Source organism: Frankliniella occidentalis, unplaced genomic scaffold, assembly GCF_000697945.3.
Source record: "Frankliniella occidentalis isolate FOCC.00 unplaced genomic scaffold, Focc_3.1 Scaffold29, whole genome shotgun sequence".
Lineage (NCBI taxonomy): Eukaryota > Metazoa > Arthropoda > Insecta > Thysanoptera > Thripidae > Frankliniella > Frankliniella occidentalis.
This window is the reverse complement of record NW_026267159.1, coordinates 789,596-811,322: the sequence shown is the minus strand read 5'-3', so window position 1 is coordinate 811,322 and position 21,727 is coordinate 789,596. Positions and strand designations below refer to the sequence as shown.

The 21,727-nt window shown below is 45.3% G+C and overlaps 5 protein-coding genes across 8 annotated transcripts in view; 2 read left to right on the top strand and 3 right to left on the bottom strand.

Annotated features, from left to right (window-relative positions):
• Positions 1 to 1,283, bottom strand: part of LOC113203010 (DNA-binding protein RFX2) — a 26,596-nt gene extending 25,313 nt beyond the window's left edge. Inside the window, exon 1 of one of the 2 annotated variants that reach the window (XM_052265735.1) lies at positions 1,198 to 1,283. The gene's annotated coding sequence lies outside the window, so the exon portion shown is untranslated. Of the gene's footprint in view, positions 1 to 889 lie in introns of both variants that reach the window. The other variant, XM_052265734.1, reaches the window with a different exon arrangement.
• Positions 1,284 to 2,091: 808 nt separating this feature from the next.
• Positions 2,092 to 8,506, top strand: LOC113203002 (tonsoku-like protein). The gene is made up of 22 exons (XM_026417474.2): positions 2,092 to 2,258; positions 2,508 to 2,626; positions 2,728 to 2,857; positions 2,944 to 3,115; positions 3,188 to 3,308; positions 3,398 to 3,595; positions 3,686 to 3,794; positions 3,888 to 4,033; positions 4,141 to 4,275; positions 4,354 to 4,663; positions 4,736 to 5,151; positions 5,243 to 5,363; positions 5,447 to 5,613; positions 5,701 to 5,838; positions 5,920 to 6,284; positions 6,367 to 6,621; positions 6,699 to 6,871; positions 6,962 to 7,140; positions 7,218 to 7,337; positions 7,442 to 7,690; positions 7,768 to 7,940; positions 8,038 to 8,506. Exons 1-22 carry the CDS (start codon positions 2,243 to 2,245, stop codon positions 8,366 to 8,368), a joined length of 4,143 nt encoding a protein of 1,380 aa, XP_026273259.1. The 5' UTR covers positions 2,092 to 2,242; the 3' UTR covers positions 8,369 to 8,506.
• Positions 8,507 to 8,673: 167 nt separating this feature from the next.
• Positions 8,674 to 10,253, bottom strand: LOC127749077 (ER membrane protein complex subunit 8/9 homolog). 2 transcript variants are annotated; one of them, XM_052265738.1, is made up of 6 exons: positions 10,106 to 10,253; positions 9,633 to 9,854; positions 9,440 to 9,516; positions 9,293 to 9,362; positions 9,120 to 9,211; positions 8,674 to 9,032 (listed from the first exon to the last, which is right to left on the bottom strand). In XM_052265738.1, the coding sequence occupies exons 2-6, from the start codon at positions 9,828 to 9,830 to the stop codon at positions 8,876 to 8,878; spliced, it is 594 nt and encodes a 197-aa protein (XP_052121698.1). In that variant the 5' UTR covers positions 9,831 to 9,854; positions 10,106 to 10,253; the 3' UTR covers positions 8,674 to 8,875. The 2 variants fall into 2 exon arrangements, with proteins under 2 accessions (XP_052121698.1, XP_052121697.1); XM_052265737.1 differs by lacking the exon at positions 10,106 to 10,253 and having other exon boundaries at positions 9,633 to 10,038.
• A 1-nt stretch (position 10,254) lies between these two features.
• On the top strand, positions 10,255 to 11,277 carry LOC113203001 (exosome complex component RRP40). The gene is made up of 2 exons (XM_026417472.2): positions 10,255 to 10,726; positions 10,820 to 11,277. The coding sequence occupies exons 1-2, from the start codon at positions 10,367 to 10,369 to the stop codon at positions 11,180 to 11,182; spliced, it is 723 nt and encodes a 240-aa protein (XP_026273257.1). The 5' UTR covers positions 10,255 to 10,366; the 3' UTR covers positions 11,183 to 11,277.
• The window catches only part of LOC113203000 (lissencephaly-1 homolog), a 34,693-nt gene continuing 24,243 nt past the window's right edge, over positions 11,278 to 21,727 (bottom strand). For both annotated transcript variants that reach the window (XM_026417469.2, XM_026417471.2), the window contains exons 3-8: positions 13,324 to 13,781; positions 13,068 to 13,245; positions 12,851 to 12,986; positions 12,602 to 12,757; positions 12,327 to 12,522; positions 11,278 to 12,247 (exon numbers count right to left, since the gene is read on the bottom strand). In XM_026417469.2, the coding sequence (XP_026273254.1) occupies positions 12,174 to 12,247; positions 12,327 to 12,522; positions 12,602 to 12,757; positions 12,851 to 12,986; positions 13,068 to 13,245; positions 13,324 to 13,781 (1,198 nt within the window). In that variant the 3' untranslated portion in view covers positions 11,278 to 12,173. The remainder of the gene's footprint in view (positions 12,248 to 12,326; positions 12,523 to 12,601; positions 12,758 to 12,850; positions 12,987 to 13,067; positions 13,246 to 13,323; positions 13,782 to 21,727) is intronic.

The window sequence follows — 21,727 nt, the reverse complement described above, 5'->3', positions numbered from 1 at the left end:
ATCTAAGTTGCTTACAGATTCACAGTATCCATAAAATATAAATTTTGATGTCGCTGACATTTTCCTGACAAAACCCTGACCAATAGCAGAGTTATCCTTGGCTTTACAAACAAACTAATTTTAAAAAAAAGTCTATTAGGAGAGAATAAGTAAAAATGCTTCGATAGGTGCCAACTTCCCTGAAACCGTCAGCTCAAATCAATGGACATTTCTCTGAATTACTTGACGTGAGGCAACCCTGTGATGAAAGGTGCATTGTAGTGCAAAATTTGTTTCCAAAGTTAAAGGAAGCCTGGTATAGGCAATCATTTTACTTCCCACAAAAAAGAGAACAGCTCAGAGAAAATTGTAAAATTTTAAAAAAAGTTCTAATCACAGTTTGATAAACCACCATCAGAGTATTCAACACGTGATTCAATTGCACAGCAATTGGCCGGTTTCCTTCTCACTCCTCAAAAAAACTGAGAGTAACATATTTTAGGATACAAAAGATGAACACAATCAAAAATAGTAGACAAAAACAAGCGTGCGAAAAAATACATATGGCACTGTATGTCCCTACATGACTAAAAGAAAAAAAAAGTTAATAAGCTCCTAATCGTGCCTTGCCACTATAAAAAGTAAGAAATACGTTTTCTGCTTAACAAATAATAGGAATCTAACTCAGCTTAAATACGACTGACTGACTTGTTAGTTAATGAATTGACAGTTAGGTTAGGGTTCGTTAACTAAGGACAAGTTGAAAATAGCAAGCATGCGCTAACACAAAACATTCAAACAAAGGAAACTAGTGATGGTAAAACACTGATAGAAAGTATAGAAACAGAATAAAGACACTTATTATGAAATTTATCAAGTAGTTTGCAATCTGAGCAACCTAAGTACTTACTACGAGAGAGGGCTGACCATAGTTATTCCAATAGGACAGTTACAAATATATGGCTGTAGAATGGCGAAATACACCAATACCTCGCTTGAAAAGCGTACACAAATAATACATGAGGAAAATTCGTTGTTGAAATCTACAGAAATATCGCCATCTTGCAAGCGAAACACCGCAGTAAACACAAATAATAGTGAACAGTGTAACTATTCAGAGCGTAACATTTGTAACGGAACGTTCATTACAAGTACAACTACCGTGCGAAAAAAAGACAAACAAACACAATAACAATCAAGCTAATTGAGAGCAGAAACCAGTTGTTTTTGTTGACTTTGGCGTTTGTGGTGACTATGGCTACCGCATCAGTTGCTAGGCAAAGCCGGATATCCTCCTTCCTAAATCTGGTGTGCGCTAGCGCGCGAAATATTTGAATATTTAGAGGGAGAGAGGGGTGACTTTGCTTGAGGAAGCTTTGTGTACACCACGTCTCTCCCCAAGTTCGACAACATTAGTGTACAAGTCTCATACAGAAATCTCCATGGTTAAAGAGGGAATTCATTTGAAATCCAAACCTCTTTAAAGGTGAGCAGACCAGAAAAGAGTAACTTCAATTAACGGGCGCCGTATTGCTGGTCTATGTCCCCAAGCACCAAGAGGTCCATATGTTTCAGGCTTGGCTAGTAGCTTCAAGGGGAGGCTGGTGCCAGAAATAGTGAGGACTCTATAGTGACGCGAAAAATGTTGTACAAAACTTACTCCGCGATCGGGTCCGAAACATTCGCAGAGACGATGATAAACTGAGAGGGTCGAATAAAGGATCGACACCGTGCTCATCCTCCTCCTCCTCATCTTCGTCATCCTCACAGGCGATGGGGTCCAGACCCTCGAGATTGTAAGAGCCAAAACTTAGCCAGCTCATTTTCCCACCCACTGATAATCGCTGCTTCAGCTTCGTTGCAGCGCAATGCGGAGAGAGTTTCAAAGATGCCGGGCGCTCAACAATGTAAGTACACTCCGCCTTCTCTCTTTCGTCCTAGCGTCGGTCTTTCAGTTTTACCAAGCTGGGTCGTCCAAGTCCCACACAATTGTATCAGGGATACAGAGATGATGTGTTTATTTAAGAAAAGAAATGTTTATGAGTGTAGTTTTAAGTTTTTTCTTTGTTTGGAAATTGAAAATGTCGTGTTTTACAGAGTCCTTCTTGGGGGTTGGTACTTCTGACCACATCAAATTTAGGCGCGCGATCGTGCAGCAGCAACACAAGACAATTTATGCTATGTTTCCGTTTGCATTTTCGGTCAATGGTTTTATTTAGGAAACGACAGTTGTACAGGCTATAAGTAATATCTATCAACAACTATGTCAGACTTAAAAAGTAAGCAAATGCTCTGCAGATGATTGTTTAAAGTATTTCTCCCTCACCCCCCACAAATTTTCATTGCTCTGTTTGTCTTTGGAAAGATTTGGTTATGATACAACTTTTGTTCATTTATTCCCATAACTATTACGAAGTGAATTTTAACTTTTTCATTTCTTTGCTTGCTGTCAATGTGTTATTACAATTGTGAATATTTATCTAGATGCAGTAACATCTGTTCTTACTATGGATTTTCCTCTCTTGCAGATTTATTGCGCCGCCTTCAAAGAACATTAAATGAAAAAGATAAACTCGAAGCACTTGAAGATATTGCTGAGTATTACTATACGAGACGAAATTACCATGATGCACTTAAGTATTATGAGGTTATTATTAACTCTGCTTAACCAAGAGCTTCCTCTTTGAAATCATCTGAAAAGTGCTATACGATACAAGTTAAAACTGTATTTAAATTTTTCATTTGCAGGAGGAGCTTGATCAAGCCCTTAAATTAAATTTACCTGAAAAAATTGCAAAAACACATCGGATGATAGGGGAATCAAAATTAGAGTTATCTGATTATGAAGAAGCTTTAAAGCACACCAAAAAATACTATGGTACTTCACATGCAAAACTTCAAAATTGTAATTTAGGATCAAAACAATTTTTGATTAATATTTTTATTATACTGTTTGGGTTGCAGACTATACTAAAGCCAGTAAGACTCTTCTTGAAGAACAGAGAGCTCTGACCACTTTAGGGAGGACCTATTTAGTTCAAGCTGACAATATGTCAGATAGAAGCTCACCTCCTGCCGTAAAGGCATATGAGAATGCCAGACTGACTTTGTGGAAAAGCTTGGAATTGTGTGAGAAGTAAGTTTACTTTCAAACCTCCTACTTATTTATCTACCTACTTAAGCTGCTCAACCCTAAATTTCTTCATAGGCTTCAGAATGAGGTGGACACTTCTGAATTAAATGAAATGAGAGCAAGGTCGATGCTAAATCTAGGCCTCACATATGAAGGACTTCAGGATTATGAGGAAGCTGTTCGCCAATTTGATAGAGTATGTCTTGTAATGCTTCGCAATATTTTATTCTTGTAATCATTGTATACTCCATCCATGTTGGTTCATTCTTGTGTTCTTCTCCCAAGGCTATGAAATTATGTCGGAAACATAAGATAGATGGTATTTTGAAATCATGTTGCTGTAGTTGTGCGTCTGTGTTTGTTTATCTAAAGAAAATTGATGAAGCTATAAAATTATATAAAGAAGCACTGACTGCAATAAAATCTTTACCGGATAAAGAGCGGGTGAAAGAAACTGTCGACATATTGTTTTTACAGTCCGAGGTTGGTTTAATTCATTTGATAAGTTTTCTTTACGTCGTACCTTTAACTTTGTTCTATATAACTTCCATAATCATACATTTTTGGTCCTAGTGCCATATTCTGAAAGAAGAAGTACACCTTGCGAGAAAAATTTTGCATAAAGCATACAAAATGTCAGAAAAACCTTGCCGTGAGGATCTTCAACAACGTTTAAAATTAGGTATGCATATTAATTATACCAGGCAAGTTGGGAAATGAAATTATTATTTTCAAATACCATATATTATAGAAATTTTCAACACTTTGTTTGCAGTGGCAGCAATGGACATACATTTCAAAACACTTCAAGATCAATTGAAACCTCAGGATAAATACAAAATACATGAAGAATTAGGTGATGCTTTTTCAAACTTCAAGATGTTTTCTGTAGCTCTTAAACATTATGAGGAAATGCTCAAGGTATAGTTTTTGTTTGAATCATTTACACAATACTACTTGTTCTTGTCTTCTTTGCTAAATTTGTCTCGCTAACTGGTCTATTCAAAATAACTCCATCTTGTTTTTAGTTTGGGAAAATGGCAGAATGTGATTTAAAGGCTTGTCTCGTTTCACTTGCTCAAACATGTAAAGATTTGAAAGATTATAGGAAAGCCCTGTCTTATTTTGAGGAGGAACTACAATACTGCAAAACACCAGAAGATGTAAGTGCCATATTCCAAGCTATGTATTCCAACATACCATGGGAGATGAAGGTGACATTCCTTTTTAATATTTTACAGATTTGTGAATCTCTTCTTAATATACAAGAAATTCAAGAAATATTAAAAATGTCAATCTCAGATCAACTTGAAATTCTTCAGAGAGCTTTAAACATAGTCGAAAAACTAGACGATCAAAAATTGAAAAGGAAGGTTTATATTGAGCTAGAAAAAGCACAAAGAGCTGCACTTCTTACTGATGAAGCTCAGGAAACAAATGCAAAATTGAAAGAACTAGAGGATCATTTATCAGGCTCTGAATCTGATGATGAAGAAGAAATAGAGCACACACCTAATATTGGAGAGTATATTGACTGTGATGCATTATCAGGTAATTTTGAGATATGTTCCTCCTTTTTAAGAATTTTTCTTTCATGTGTTAAAACTTGTATGTCTTTGATAGATTGCAGTGAAGACAATGAAGAGAGATTAATAAATACATGTAATGTGACAACTAGTCAAGTAGCAAGACGAAACCCCAAACGCACTAATCCGGGAAAACCAAATGAGAAAGGGGAAACAAAGTTGCATCTAGCATGTATAGCTGGGAAAATAAATACAGTACGTACTCTACTAGGTCAAGGTTGTGATATACATGCTACTGACCATGCAGGATGGACTCCCTTGCATGAGGCATGTAATCATGGCTTCATTGACATAGTAGAATTGCTACTTGAACATGGTGCAAATATAAACCATAAAGGAGGCCCGGCAACAGGAGGAATAACTCCCCTTTATGATGCTGCCCAAGCTGGAAACTTTGATATTATGGATTTATTGCTTGATCACAGGGCTTCTGTTTCAGAGTTAACAAATAAGGTAATTAAAAATAATTATTCAAAGGTTCCTAAAAGTAAAAAGAAATGTTTAAATTCCACATGTTATACCCTTTTTATTCAATTTTTAACAGGGGGATAATGCTCTTGATGCATTAGTTGAATTCTATGAGCGAGGCAATGCAACTATGTCAGCAGAGGACAAGCAACATTATTTGGCCGTGAAAGACAGGCTGCAAGCATGCTTACAGAGAGGTAAGATTATTTTATTTTCATTTTACTGTGTGCCAACATAATCATGGTGTGGACTGCATACTTATTATATCTTTGAATTTTAGATGGAATATTATCTAAAGAAAAAAAGAAAGTTTCAAGTGTTGAAAAGAGAGGAAGAGAATATCGCAATGCTCTTACTGTAAAAAGTAATCCTAATCCTGCTGGAAAGTTAAGAAGAGCTATTAATGATGATGATCTGGAAGAAGTATCCTATAGGAAAAGATCAATGGTGATCATTCATGCATACACATTCTACAGAAAAACATGTGTGTTAACTCATTTTTAAAAGTCATTGATCTCTGCTTTTTTTATTTAGAGAGAAATATCTCCTGTTTCCAACATTTGCCTGTCATCAGATGATGAAGATAATGATTTCCCAGATTCGAATGAAGGAGAACAAGGAGTTTCAGAATATATTAGTGCCATGAAAAAATGCGGAAGAAAGGCAGAAACTGTAAGTTACCTTTGTACTTCATAAATCGTTATATGTACGTATTGCGGTTGAATATTGAAAGAAAACACCTGTATTTTCTAGCCTGTTCCTGAGCCCATAAAAAAGAAATTCCATCAACCTCTTGTGAGTGAAAGTGAGGTGGTTCACGATTGGTTAGAAGATGACATCGGTGAGCAGCCAAGCAAAAAACGAAGGAAGTCAGATCAAACTTTCAGCTCCTCATATAAACCTCTGAGCCTTAAAAAGAAGAGTACCTCAAGACTCTCTTTGAATAGCTGCTCCTCTAGCCGCTTATCAATTTCTTCTAACGAGGCTCGTGAGGAAACTAGATTATCCACTGGGTCAAGAAATTCTGACGTGTACATAGAAAGTACATCAAGAACTGTTGATGATGATGATGATATGCAAATTGATGGATTTCATCATGAAATAAATGATGATAGCTGGTAATATTAAATGTTTTAGCATATCGTTATTTTCTGCCTTTGAATTATGAGTATGAGTATATTGCTTCAGTTTCTTTGACAGGCTAAATTCAACAGCTCTTGATGCTGCAACCCCACAAATCAGTAATGCTCGTCAGTCTTCTATTCTTTCCTTTGGTGTAACACGGTATCCTGTTAGCCCTGCTCACTCGGTTTCTCAGGCATCTGCCCCACAAATTACTTCAGCACCCAACCGTGTAAATGTTAAAGTGGAAGATCACCTATTGGCAATTTTTGTTCAGAACCCACTTCTCACATTTGGGTGGTTGGCTAGTGAAGCAGCAAGTAGATACAAAAAGTAAGTATTAAAAAAAAAGCAGCCTTAAAGGTTGTGTAACTTGTGAAAGGGTGCTATATTTTCCTCTTATCTTTAAGATTGGATGGTTGTGAACCAGTTCTGTCTATCTACTCTTCCGATGGGGCACTGTACTCGGAAGCAGATCCTGTGCAAATGGTTCTAGGCTGTGATGTTCTTGGCAAAGTTGAGTCGTGGAAGGATTCGTCCATTACTGAAAGATATGAAGAAGCTTGCACAGTTTTGTCCTCAGGTAGAAGATCACCTCCCATGTAGCTTGATGTTTTAATCCTCATTTATATTTTTAAGTGATATTTGTAAATAAGCCCATTTTCATTTACAGACATGGAAGATAAAATTGTGTCGTGCTTAGAAGCTTGCCAAGCTACTCGGAGTTTAGAAATTGTTGATAATTTGTACCCCAGTAACATTTTGAAGCCCGCCTTTAGAGCCATATCAATGGAGCGAAATTTAATGAAGATTGCCTTGTCAAATAACATTCTTGATGACAAGGGTGTAAAAGTAAGTAAGGATTGCCTATATGTTATAAAAATAGGCATTATATTTACAATTAAATCTTGCCGCACCCTCTATTCAAGGACCTTTGTGCCCATTTGGCAAAATTGTGCAACTTGAGGGAACTTGACCTCTCAGGGAATAATTTGTCTGCTCTTGGTGTCGTTGAGTTGACCAATGCTGCAAGCAAAGGCTTTCTTAAGGTAAGTAAGCTAGATTTTCTTCTATTTTTTCTCTTTGTTCACAATGTTCATTTGTATATGATCATAATTTCTAAAAATTTCGGAATGTCTCTGTTTCTTACTAGGCTCTGACAAGTCTCAATATTAGTCATAACAATCTTGGTGATGCTACTTTACCACACTTAGTACAACTTACTGCTTCAACACCACAGTTAGAACATTTATTCTTGGCTGATTGTATGTTCACAAAATCTGCTTGGGACAAATGTGATACGTTTCTCACACTAAACAATTTAGAAAGTTTAGATCTGAGTTACAACCAACTTCATGCGAGGGGGTTGGCAGGGTTTCTCGGCTTTGCTGATTATAAGAAGGTTGGTCAAGAACACATTTTCCATATGACAGATGTTTTTTTCGATCCTGGCTTCCTAGCATTTGTTTGAATGTCCAGGAACGTCGGCTGAATCCAGAAAGACTGAAAAAATTGTATCTCCTTGGGCTTCAAGGTGAACGGATATGTCAAGAAATACTTTTATTCTTGGAACAAGGAAATTCAATTGCTCTCAGAGAATTGCATTTATCCTACACCAAGATGCAAGATGAGGAACTCGTATTACTAATGAGGTATGCTGACTATGACGAATATAGGAAATATTATATTCTACAGAACCAAAACTGTGTGATGTACCCAATATTAATTGATTTAAAAACTTTGTTCCAGTGTATTGAGAAATGCACCAGAACTGCACACCTTGCGTCTCCCAGCATCAAAAAATATAAAAGCTTCTACTGTGTGTGAATTGCTTCTCCAACATAATTGCTTAAAAACCCTAGAGATTCATAATTGCAAATCTTTGTGGAAAAGTTCCAACAGTACGGACATAGTTTCTGCTATTAGTCATGCAGCTATGAATTCGCTTGAGACTTTAACTTTACGAGATGTGCCAGAAACAGGAAGGGAGGTTTGGAGTAGTATAAAAGGCTCATCTTCCATCGTGAAGAGGAGTGCTTTTGGTCTTTATAAATTATCGTGTAATGCAAGTATTTTTTAAGTGTTTTTCTCATTTTTGTACTGTTCTTATTTCTGTTTACTGTTAAATACTAGGCTGTGATAATTTCTAGTGGAAGTTTTGAAACTTCTATAAGGCTTTTAAAATATATTTATTAATTATATTAACATTTACAACAAATGTTTTTTTGATCTTTTAAAAACCAGTTATCATTTTGGGTGTTTGTCACAGATATGTGCATTTTGAATCATGCCTTACAGCCATCTAATCAAATAAGGGCTTAAAGTTGTGAACCTGCAGAATGTTACATTTGTCTGCTGAAAGGGGCTTATTAAATTATTTTAATGTTTCAAGTCAAAACTAGGACAGTGGTGTATTTTGGACCCTTTCAATTATTATGATAACACTGCATAAAAAATACACTTGGTAGTAGGTTGAACAATGAATGAATAATATAAAATTCATCTTAGGTAACCAATGTGGCTTTTTAAAAAACCTCATTCAGTTACATAATATGCCTGAACAAGGGCATATGATGTTTGATTTGTTTTATGACAAACTTGCAGCTTCATCAATTGTTTCGTTGAGCTGATTGTTCCTCCAATCTTGTGAGACATCATCTAAGTGGTTGTCAAAGTCCACAAGCATCTTAAAAGCTCGTTGTTCAAGAAGAGCTGCTGTGGTGTCAAGCACATCATTATTTAACCTGTAAGTTTGAGAACAAATATACATGTAAATTTATTAACATGAGTCAGTAAATGGGCGTGTTTCATAACAAATACAGTCTACGCACTTGACATCCTTTGAACGCCACTTTCCATCATTGTACTGGGCTAAGGTGATTCCGGGTGTCTCCATGCTGAGAGTGAGATGCTGGTTGTCCAACTGAAATAACAAGCAGTATGTTTTATCAGCAAGATATTTTTGAAAGTATTCTTTGACTGGATGAGATCAAAAGTTACTTACAACAACAAAACAAGCTGGGGGAAAGTTTTCTGCAATTTTATCAGCTATCCTATTTGCTGCTCTATCTACACTAAAATATAAGGGGTGCGGTTAGAATTTAAATTTGAACAGAATTACAAATGTTGTTTAATGTATGACGTAGATTACCTGATATCCGATATATTTTCATTTGCAACATAATAACCAGCGATAGTCAAATCTTTGCTTGCAGCAAGTTGGTCTACCTAAAATATAAGGGTGGAAAATTAAAAGTGTGGCCAGATTGAACAAGATTAGGCACCATAAGTTTTTATTTATTTTTATAAGCTGTAGTTTGGCCGGCAGTCAACGGCGAACTAACCTGAGTGAGAGCGATTTCTGCCATTGGTGAAACTTGTAGGCAAATGTGAAAAAGTGGCACGGCGTCTGTCAACATCAATTCATCTTTCTCCTTGTTCAGACGACCCAATAACAATCCATTTACGGCACAATGTGGATATTTGGCTGCGTGCAAAATCATTTTGCAGTACGCCCTGGCGCCCACAGTAACTTCGGCCATGGTTCTGTATCCACTGATTACTGTCTGTAGATAGGTAACCACAATTCAGACTAGCAACATTAAATTAAAATACTAGAGATGTTTCCTTGGTTGCGAGCAGGAGGCTAGATTCATTCACATCAATTGAATGAGTGAGCTATTATATGCATCCCACCCCAAACTCAGCAATTTGTTGTCATGTCAGCTAGTGTCGTCCGCTGTCTCTTTCACAACGCTGACAAACCTTCAACAAACATGTGTAACTATGTCATAGAATTATATTTTCGGAAACTTACAATAATGAAAGACCTTCTAAACAATACATTAAAACTTCCTCGAACTAAAGGAAAAAGCCAATAAACTTTTCATTCACGAAGTTTGAATTAACTGGACCAAAGTACGTTGGATCGTTGTATGTTGTACGTCTGCTATAGGTCCGATAAGTTTTACGAATATACTGAAAGGCCGTGACGTCCGACATGTTTGTTTATACACTTCGCACGATTTAGTTTGGTTAGAACGGCTAGAAATTCAGACAATAGCGAGTATCGCCAAGAATGATTCCAACTCCAGATCCTGCCTACCGCGTCGGAGATTCAGTATTACCTGGTGACGATGTGTCTGCGGCTGTTCGTACTGGTGATGTTTCCAAGATAGTATTGGGCCCAGGCTTAAGGCGCTTAGGATCCCAGGTTGTGGTGTCTCGAGCAGGTGTGCTCAAAATGCCTAAAAATAATGTGTTCGTCGTCGATGCTTATCAGAAACGATATATTCCTGTGAAAGACGAACATGTTGTTGGAGTAGTTACAAATGCTAGTAGTGATGTTTTTAGAGTAGATATTGGGGCTAGTGTAACTGCATCCCTTTCGTACTTGGACTTCGAACATGCTACCAAAAAGAACAGGCCCAATATTCAGGTAATCTCTAATACTTTATCTTCATTACTTTGCTTCATTTTTTAAATGTTTTTTTTAAATTCATTTTTGTTATGTTTATTTATATTTATTTAGGTTGGAGATGTTGTATATGCCAAACTCTCTACAGCTGGCCGTGACATGGAACCTGAATTAGTTTGTGTAGATACCCATGGTAAAGCTGGGAAACTGGGGAAACTAGAAGATGGATTCCTTCTCACATGTAGTCTCAACCTCATTCGTAAACTTTTGTCAGTAAATTGCCCACTATTGCAAGCTCTAGGCCAGAAGTGGCCCTATGAATGTGCCTTTGGTATGAATGGGAAGGTGTGGATTAAAGCAAGATCAGTTAAAGAAACTATTGCAATTGGTAATGCAATTTATGAATCTGAACTAATGGACAATGCCCAAATTAAGAAAATGTGTACAAATTTAGGGCTTGTTATTGATTCTATGTAACTCACAAGCAAATATAAAATGTATTAAGTGTTATATGTACAAGTTGTTCTTTTCAAGAGTAGAGAAGATTAAATAATTAAATTAATTACAAGGTATGCTTTTGTTTTTGAGTTTATTTCAGAAGTTTATCATTCAGGGTTGGATGTATCTGTTTAAGGACAACCCCACTGTCACTTATGCCACAAAATTGGTATGCCTAAATATAAATTAGCCTCAATATCACTTTTCCTAAAGCATATGCTGGAAATGAAGGTCAAGAATGTTGGCAAAAGCATAGGAAATCATCAGCAAATTGGTGATGCACATCATCTCAGAGCAGAACAAAACTTGTCCTGCTTGGAGACCAGGTGCATAAATTGCACAAATAACTCTCAGGGAGTTTTACAACCTTGATCTACATTTTCTACCACAAGAGTGCAGAAAAAAAAAGAGGCATGAAAGTCATTGTTTACACTTAAAAACAATATCAACAATGTTTCTAAAGTTACCTCATTTCATAAAATGATGCAACCCAGTGTTTTCTTCAATAGAAAGCACAGTTCATTTACATTCCATACCATGTACAAAGCCACAATTTTTAATCATTATTTCACAAATTTATAGCATCTTTAATCATAATTTTGAGTCAATACTTTGAAGTGGATAGAAATTCAAGTTATTATGTACATAATAATGCAATTTGCAAAAACAAGAAAGGTCACTGGTTCTCTTCACTGTCTACATGCCCATCAAAGCCTACTAGCCGCAACAGCAACACACTCACAATCACACAAATAATCATACATACATTACATACATACTTTACACACACATACTAGTACAGTTGTTGCACAGAGGCAGGGAGAAAGGGGGAGGGACACAAAAGTAAACATATTATAAAATATCTGATGTATAAATTAGTTGAAACACAGATGGACTGCATGATAAGTAAATAATAATTACAACAAGATTGACATGGTTGGATGCCTGCAGTGTTGCACAGAACTAGACTTTAGCGGCACTCCCACACTTTTACTGTTTGGTCAACACTACCAGTCACCACATAAGGGTGCGTCTTGTGGAAATCTAGAATCAAATCAAATTTAATAATTATAAAGAGATATGACAAACATAACAATAATGAAATTAGACTTAACCAACTTACCAACAGATGTGCAGAAATGTGTGTGAGCATCAAGCTTCTTCGAACAACGCTTGTTGCGGAGATCCCACACTCTTAAAGTCTTGTCATCTGAGGCACTTATAAGAAACTTGCCTCCTGGATGAAAAACTACACCTCGTACCCAGTTATCATGACCGAGGAGTGTAACAAGGCAAACACCAGTGCTCACATCCCACAGCTGAAAGAAGTGAAACCATCTTTTAAATGTCAAACAATTCACATTTGTCTCACTAACAAATTCAATTTCAAGAACCCACCTTGATTGTTTTATCACGTGATCCAGAAGCCAGGAATGGACCTTGATAGGCCCCTTTCTTGTTATCTGCACCAGCAGCCTCATTGATTGCTGAATGAGAAGATTCTGGGGCCCAGGCAATGCATTCAACTACATGGTCATGGTCTCTCAATTCAACCTGGACAAGATTAGAAAATTAGAAAAAACACTAAGGGTACATAGAATGCAGCAGCAGGTGGGGACTTCTTGAAAGACCGACTACACAACTTACTTTACATTCCTTGGTCGACACAGCCCAAACTCTGACAGTCTGGTCATTTGAACAAGAGGCTATTAGAGAGCCATCCTGATAAACTCGCACAAGTCGCACCCACTCCCTGTGACCAGTGAAAGTCTTCACACAATACCTGTGGCAAAAATTAAATTTTTAACCAAATGTAATACGGGATAGAGCTTCACAGTATTTTCTATAATCTCAATTTACTCACCCATTTGCCACCTCCCACATTTTGATGGTCTTGTCTCTTGATGATGACACTATAAAATCGCCGCCAGGCATGAAGGTGACACTGGACACGTTATGGTCGTGGCCATGCATCGTCTTGAGGCAGGCATACGATTGCTGGAAGTCCCACAATTTGATAGACATGTCTGCACTGCAGGACACTGCAAACAGAGGCAACACTTGTTGACAACAATTCTGCACACTCAAAACTCGGTGAAATCAGTTTTTTTTTGGCTCACCCAGGAGCTTGCCCGTTTGGTCGAACGCAATGTCCTGAACAGAGTCTGTGTGTCCTTTGAGGGTGCGCTCGTACTCTCCGGTTTCAAAGTCCCACACTTTGAGGGTGGCATCTTCACTGGCTGAGACCATGAGGCTAAACACCGGATGAAAAATGACCTTGGTAACAGGGGCCCTGTGGCCGGTTAGACAGTGCTTCTCTGGAGGGCGAGGTATCCATTCGGCAGGTGAACGCTTCCCTCTAGTCGGAGCCCCCTCTATGAACTCCTTCTCGGCCTCCGAAAGTTTGGACTCCAGCTCCATGACTTTCTTCTGGAGCCGAATGACGGAGGTCCACTTCTTCTCCAGGAGTCCCCCATACTTTCGTTCCACTTCTCCAGGCATGTCGGCATCGCGTTTGAAGGCCTCAAGAGCCTCCATGTAGCCATTGCTGCTCAAATAGTCAGCCACTGCCTTGTTTCTGCAACAAAAGAGACACATCCCGTCAAACACGCGTAGGCCGACACTATGGACGCAAGGGCACTTGACATTTGGTGGCATTCTATGACATTTCGGAGCAACACAACACCCTGCGGCCCCGGGCGCCAGTAGTGCCGGACCTGCACTGTAAGTTTCTTAAGACCAGCTGCTCTTCATGACGTACAGAAGACTTTGGATCGTCCATAATACGAATAAATTAATCGTGTTACGAGGAGGTAGGTTTGTGACAAACAATGTGCTAGTAGCACTACAACCGAGGTGGTCGTTATGTGTAGAAGTTTTCGTTCATAAAAATTATGACTGTCCCAAATTATCTGTATCTTTATAGACTAAATTCGAATTATGAAGTTTCTTTCGCAAGAAACTTAACGTATGCGATCGCAAGTAAAACATTTTCGAACAGCGTAAAATATATCCCCCACTCGAGTCCGAAGTCTAGGTCCAACTCAGGGAGAAAGGATAATGCTACGCCTACGCGACGCCACTAACAGAAGTAGCGCCATCGGCACCCCGGGCACGTCCGTCGTCCGTCGCCAGCCGCAGGGACGGGCAGAGCCAGGCAGAGCGCCACTCAGGGGTACAAAACTACTCCTCGCTCCACCTCCAACACCCCCACGCCAAAAAGGGCACGCACTTCCCTCCCGAAACTTGAGGGGAGCAAATTAATAATAATAGCGCCCAGTTACCGTCTGCCTGCCTGTCTCGCCCCGCCCCGTAAGGCGTGATGAGGGCCCCCAGCGGGGCCCCCGGCGCAGCAGTCACTGAGCCTCCCGCCAAACGCGCCGCCACGCCACGCCACGCCACTCGGTCCCCGCGCCCGCTGCCTGATTATATGCGCGAGCGTCACCAGCGCCGTGCGCGTCATCATCACCATCATCAGCTGGAGGACGGGACGCCAACAGCAAGGCCTGTCGTCTGTCCCGCCCGTGTGCATACTTTGGACAGGTCGCTTAGCTTCTAGCGCTATATAGCCGGCCGACGACACCGCGCCGCCGTCGTGAGACTCTGCGCTGCGCGCGCGCGAACGCGGGCGGGACCTTCAAGTGCAAAGTCGAGCCGGGCCGGGCGGCGGGGACCCAACTTTACCCAACAACTGCCCGGCCGCCGCGGCCGTGCGTCAGGCGGGGCAGAGGCGGGACCACCGGGTCGAACACACTGTCAGCCTGACAAGTTGCTGCTACTTGGAGCTTCCGCGCGGCGCCGCGGCATGGTCAGTAGCTAGTAGCGGGCGGTAGCGGGCGGTAGCGGGCGGTAGCGGGAGTGAAGTGACCTTGCATTCCGAGACAGACGCCACCATCGTCATGCCATGCCCGGCTGGGCCGGCCGGCCCGCGCAGCTGCAGCCGCCCGTGAGCGGCAAGGGGGAATGCCCAGCCCGGGGGAGATAACGTGCGACCAAGCCCCGACCGCCGCGGAGCCGCCGAGCAGCCGAGGTCCCGCGAAAGCAAACACACACACATTTCGCTCAGCGACGTCGCGACATGTCATCAGTCCGAGTGAGGCGCACGACGGCACGAGCATGGCACGGCACGGCACGGCGCGGAGGATCGAATCGCCGCGGACGGAGGTCGCGACGCGCCAAACAGCTGACTGCGGCGGAAGGGGGAGGGGAGGGGGGCCGCATCCTCGGCGCTGCGGGCCATGATGGTGCCGCCGAGCGGGCCGGGCCGGGGGGCCGAGGATAAGGTCAGGGACGCGCGCGCGAGCGGAGCGTCCCCATCGAGTGCGTGTGAGGACACACTCACATTAAGGCTAAAAGTAGGCAATTTGAAGTGCGACTTTTTCCGAAAAAGGCGCTACCTTTACAGAAACAAAAATTGGAAAAATTGTAACTATTTCTAGAAAAATTGGAAAAAAGAAAGAGATTTAAAAAATAATCTTGAAAAGTTTGCCAAAAAACACTTTTTGCAAAATTCCAATCCCTGCTCGGAACCCCGGCCAAAACTCGGCCCCAACGACAACAACGTCGTCGTCAACAACGACGCACTGGCCGAGCGTCTGCTGCTTGCTGTGCTGCCGGAGGGAAGCCCCACACGACACGGCGCGGAGCAGCGACTCATTCGCTTGCTACCCGGCGCGGGGCTCAAGCAAAAGCCCCGAGGGAAGGGCCTTACGGCTCGCTCGCTGGCGCGGCAGGGGGAACGGGTTATTCGCACCGGGTCGTAAAGTTGCGCGCGCCCTCCCCGTCTCTGCACCGACCGACCGACCGACCGACCGGGCCCTGCCTCAGGGGGATAGGGCGTACGGTGTAGGAGGAGGAGGAAACTTGGTACTATCACCAGGATGTGGGGTGAGCCCTGGATGAGCCAGACGTAGAGGTTTTGGGTAAGATAGGGGGTAGCCGACTGCGCCGGGGTAGGGTGCGGCACTAGCCACACCCAAGCTTACACCGGCTGCACCAGCACTGGTGGTGTACTAGCTAGCGCTAGCTACACTCACTAGCTGCATCACAGAGCAGGTGCGGCGCGGCTCACGGCCACCCACGCGGGGGGCCGATGAGATAGCGCGCGAGCGCGACCAAGCCACCGTGGGACTAGGTCGCGTCGCATCGTCACTACACTGCACAAGAGGGAGGGAGAGGGAGAGAGGGGATGCGACACAAACGTCTTCAAAGAGTCGGTGCGACGCGACGCGCCGTACAAAGTGCATCATTATTTCCACTTTTTCCGCGTAAAACGGGACGCGCGAGCCCGTGTACGAGAATAAGGAGGGCCCGCCGGCCCAAACCTCCAAACTTGGCAGCAGCAGCAGGGCTGGCCTGGGAGCGGGCAGCAGAGACAACAGAACGGGCCACGGGCCGGACCCCGCAGGCGCAGGCACTCCGGGGGCCACGCCACAGCCCGCGAACTCCGCAGCCCAGCCCCCCAGCCCCAGCACGCCCAATTCTGGAGCGTGCGAATCAAAGGAGCCAATGAACGCGCGCGCCGAACAAGGCGGCCCGCTCGCGCTCGCGGCCGCTCCGCTAACCGAGCGGCTGCATGCCGCGCCGCACACCGCGCACGACCGTGAAGCGGCGGCAAGGGAGGAAAAAAAATAAAAATAAAATAAAAAGTAGCATGAAAAATACATGCGGGTGAAATAATAAAAAGGCCACTAAATGAAAGGACATGCCCTGGCACACACCGGCGTAGCCCTTTAGCCACCACCCCTTGGTCTCTAAAAGCGTAGGGGTCGGGGGGGTTGGTTCGTTATTCGTGGTTACGACCGCGTGGGGGCCATGCCATACCGAGCACAGCAGGGGAGGTACGGGGCACGCTCCCGAGGGAGGCGGGTAACATACCCACTTTTACAGGTCGAGTGAAAAGTATTTTTAGGAAGTTTTTGAAGGTTAAAAACAAATTTCCACATATTTTCCTGAGACATTCCATTATTTCTAATTCTACTGGAAATATTTCAAAATTTATCCATTTTTTTCCTGGAAACGTTTATAATTTTCCTGGAAAAGATTTTCGCACTATCCGCCGGAGAACTGTGCCGCGCATCGCAAATATGGCAAACAACAGTCCGTCCGCAGAGTCGGCCCCGCCAGCCTGCATCACCACCAGCAGCAGCTGCCTTATGTAAAACACACACAGCGACGCATACATCAGTTCCGCGGCGGCACAAGGCGTACCCGCCTGGGCGGGGTCGAGCGGGGCCGGGCGGGGCGGGCGGAGCCCCTCTCCATATCCGGGCGAGGCGGCGGCACAGAGACAAGCAGCACCTGCTTCCCACAGAGTGTGGGTGGGGCCCGGGGCCGACACCTCCGGACACCTCTCGGCAGAGTGCAGCAGCACACGAGACGCATACCCGCCGCTCGCTCGCTCGCTTGCTTGCTTTCCCCCCATCATGCGGCAGCAGGACGAGTGCGAGTGGAAGCACCTTTGCCCCGTTCGCGCATATAAGAAGAGACACGTCGCCGTCGCAGGAAACGAGATGGGGATGCGGGGGGAAAAGTGAGATAGAGATAGGCAGAGGCGCGCGCGGGTCTTATAGAGGAGGGAAGAGAGTGCCGTTGGGCGTCCGACTGGACCCAAACGACCTGAACTGCCTTGTATATTTATTTTTTTGTTGTTATCGAACGTTGTGTGTCGGCCCGGCCAGGCAGGATAACGCCCCCTCCTGCCGGCCGGCACCAGCCAGGGCCCCAGCTCCAGCTCCAGCCCCGCAGCCTCCGGGCGCACTCTTGTCGGCCATCTCCAGGGCAGTCCCCTCCGGCCACCACCAAATAAAAGGAAAATGAAAACAATAAGAAACGGCAGAGAGAGAGAGGGAGAGGAAAAAAGGGAAAGAAGTAAAGGCAGACGTCGTTCTTAGAACAGAACAAGCCTTTTACCGCCCGAGCCCGGCCCGAAGCGAGCGGCCGCGAGGCCAGCCAAGCCCAAGCGGCGTCGTCTGACCATCAGTTATTGATACGACAAAAGCACCGAGGTCCGCCACGCCACAACACCACACGCCGCCCTTCTTCAGGGTGGGTCGGCGCGGCTAGGGCTGTGCGATATCCAGATTTTGATATCGCGATAAGATATCGACCACGTATCGAACATCGACTCGATGCACCGAGTCTCGATAATATCGAGCTATATCGCAATATCGAACCATAGAGAAACGATATATTCACAAATGGTCGAAATATCGCGATATCGTAGAATTGAGCAACATCGATATTTCAATATCGATATCGGGTGAGTATCGAGACCTCGATATCGGACAATAACGAATAGAAATATCGTGATATCGCACAGCCCTATAGGCGCGCGGCGGTAAGTCACCGACAGAATGCAAATCAAGTCCGCCCCCCCCCCCCCCCGGGCCCCGGGCAGGCACGCAACCAGGCGTGCCTTTCTCGTGGCGAGATAGACCACGTCGTCGTCGTGTAGTACTTTACGCTGTTCAAAACGGGCCGAGTCGAGTTTCTCGCTGCTCCTGATTGCTATGGCTGCGACTCGCGGATCCAATTTCAGATCATGACTCCCTGAGAGAGTCATCCCGCTCATGACCATAAGAAACTTCTAAAAGAAAAGCGTCACGCGTTTGAAAAACACGAATATAACGGGTCACCGGGCGCGGCAGACTCTAAGGGGGCGATGCGGAAATTGGACGCTCAATTTGGGCGATAAACATGACTTGCCGCGGCGTTTACAGCGTGACGCGGTGCTGGAGGTGCGAGGGGGGAGGGGGCTGCTCAAGCTCGAGGGGGCTAAAGGTCACGACGTCAACGCACAACGCCATTTCCACGCCGAGAGGCGATGAGACGAGCCGGCGCAACATGTGTAAAAATGCAGAAAAATAATAAACACTCGACAGCGAGACGAGGAAAGTCAATCGGTCAGACGGGGGGCCCCTCCGCCTTTGCTTCCGGCCGGAACCCAACTCGATCGCCTCCGCGCTCTTCCTTTCCTATCCCTAATTGGTGGGTAGTGGGGCTTCCCTCCCTCCCTCCTGCAGCCCGTCCCGCCCGCAGATAGGCCATCTCCCCTCGCGCCCACCAAACAACGCCCCGCCACGCCGCCACACAAAACAAAAACACGCAACGCCGTTTTCGACCAATTAAAAACAGCCCATAGGCCAGCAGCAGAGGGGCGTGGTGGGCACAGCAGGGGGGCGCAGGTCGGGCGCGCAGGGCTGATATCGAGCCCGCCCAGCCCATAGCCCCGCCAGCGACCAGCACCGAGCGACACAAGCCGTCACGTCACGTGACCTAGGCTATACAGGACCTGCCAGGGTATAGAGAACCTGCCAGCCAGGGTGTACAGGACCTGACTCCCAGCGCCCCTGCTCCGTTTTCCACAGTGCACTCTTAAGCCTACACCAGGCAAGCTCATAAGCATGCGCGTTTGCGCCCGGGTACACTGGCTGCCGCGGCCGCCCGCCCGCCCGCCCTTGCCGCGCTCGGCCGCGGGTCCGTCGGGTCGGATAGGCCAACTGGTTCAAGTTCGCGCGCATACATGAATCCCAAGGCGGCCGCGGAGGAGGCGGCCCGCCCTGCGGCCTCCGAGCTGCACGGCACGGCCGCCAACCGTATCACAACAACTATCGACCCGCCGCGACGCGCCGCCCTCGGACAGACGACGCCGGGCCGGGCGCCGGGGCGCCGATACAGGCAGACACTCCGTCCACACAGAGAGCAGCGGGGCGACGCCGCCAGACAGCAAGGTCGCCAGGACACCGACGCACTTTAGCGCAAAAGGGATACGAAGAAGGACAGGGGGTAGGGTGGGATGGACGTGGGGGTCGCCCCATCTCTTAGAAAAGGACATCAGGCAGAGAAGACGGAGATAAAAACGCGGGAAGGGCAAAGGGGGGGATATAAAAACACGAGAAGGGCCAGAAAGGGAAAGGGAAATAAAGGGAGAGGGAAAAGGGAATAAAACCAAACGCAAAAAAAAAGAGAGGAAGAAAAAGGGGAAGGAGGGAGAGGAGAGGAAAAAGAGACTTAAAAAAATATACTGTGTAGCACACAAAACGTTTTTAAGGGCCGTCATAAAAATGCCATGTACTGCAAACATGAGCGGAATGAGGTACGACGGCGACGCGACGGCGGCGGCGGCTCGGGGCAGCGTCCCGCCGCCCGGCCCGGAGCACGAGCACGCACAGCGGCCTCAAAACAATGCAGTAACGCATGAGAGCCGCGTCAACTCGACTAAACTAGGTGGGCGGTTGACGCCGTTGTTGCTCTGGGCCGCAGTGCACGGTGTGCAGTTATACGCTGCACAAGCTGGGAGGGCGTGGGCAGCGGCTGGCTGGCTGGCCTACCTTTATCATCACGACGACAACGCCTTCGGGTGGGCGCCGTGCGGGTAGGCAGCCCGCCCGCGCCCCTGCGTGCCGGTGCAGTATCGCGGCGAAGCAAGGGGTTCGTTGGTCGCACTCCCGCATAATTATCACGTCGAGTTGCGCCGATTTTGCGCTCGCGAATACTGTTACCACGTATGCGGGGAAAACGTTCCGTACCGTAGATACAGCACGTTCTATGCACAGGTGTGGTTGTGGAAATTTTTTGTCGACAGATTGGGTAACTAGGAGGAAACACTAGAGTGGGTGGGCACGTGAAGCAGTAAATGAAGCTTGGACCCATCATGCGCTAGCCGCAGAATTTGTATTTACCACCACTGCAGATCGAGCACGTTATATGGGAAAATTTATTGGCAATTTAATTCACGACTCGTTCCTCGCGAAATCCCAACAGAGAGGTTATCTTTTTACAACAGTGAGTGAGGGGTGAGTCGTCAAAGACGTGCGACGACGTTGTCGCACCGAGCCGCACCAGCGCTTTCACCTCGTGAAAACAAAAAGGGCCAAACCGAGGACGTCTTCACATGGGGAAGTGCAGCGCAGCACAACCCGGACGTTGTTTACCAGGGCGGGCATGCAAAGAAACGCTCTCTGAGACGCAAGGGGGGTTGGGGTTGTAACGTGGGGGCACGTTTGAACATCCGTGGTACCGCATGGAAATAAGTTCAGCGAAATGACACTTTGATGAGTACTTTCAAAAAGTGTACATGAAGTCTCAAGTCTAATAGATTAGAACGCAACACTTTTGCTGACACTTTTGGCATACTTTTTGTATACTTCAAGTACTTTTTGGACACTGTGGCCAGTCATATTTTAGGGTAGTTATTTTCATGCGGGGTGGTTTCTAGTCTCGACAGCCAGCCAACCCTCTGGATACATCCAACACCCCTAGCACCGCACCCCGCCCCGCCCCGCCCGGCCACGCCTCACACGTTCACTCTGACGTCAGTGCGGCGGGGTGCTGCGAGGCCCGGAGTCTACCCACGTCCCCCTGGCAACCCCCCGGGCCGGAGTACCAAGGCCAGCCCGGCAGTGAAGGGGGTTGGATTGGGGGAGAAGAGGAGACTGGAAGAGAGGGAGGGGTGCCTGCCTCAGGTCTCTACGGGGCGGGCGGTAGCGGGTCGACCCGGCACTCCCTGCTCACCCATGCAAG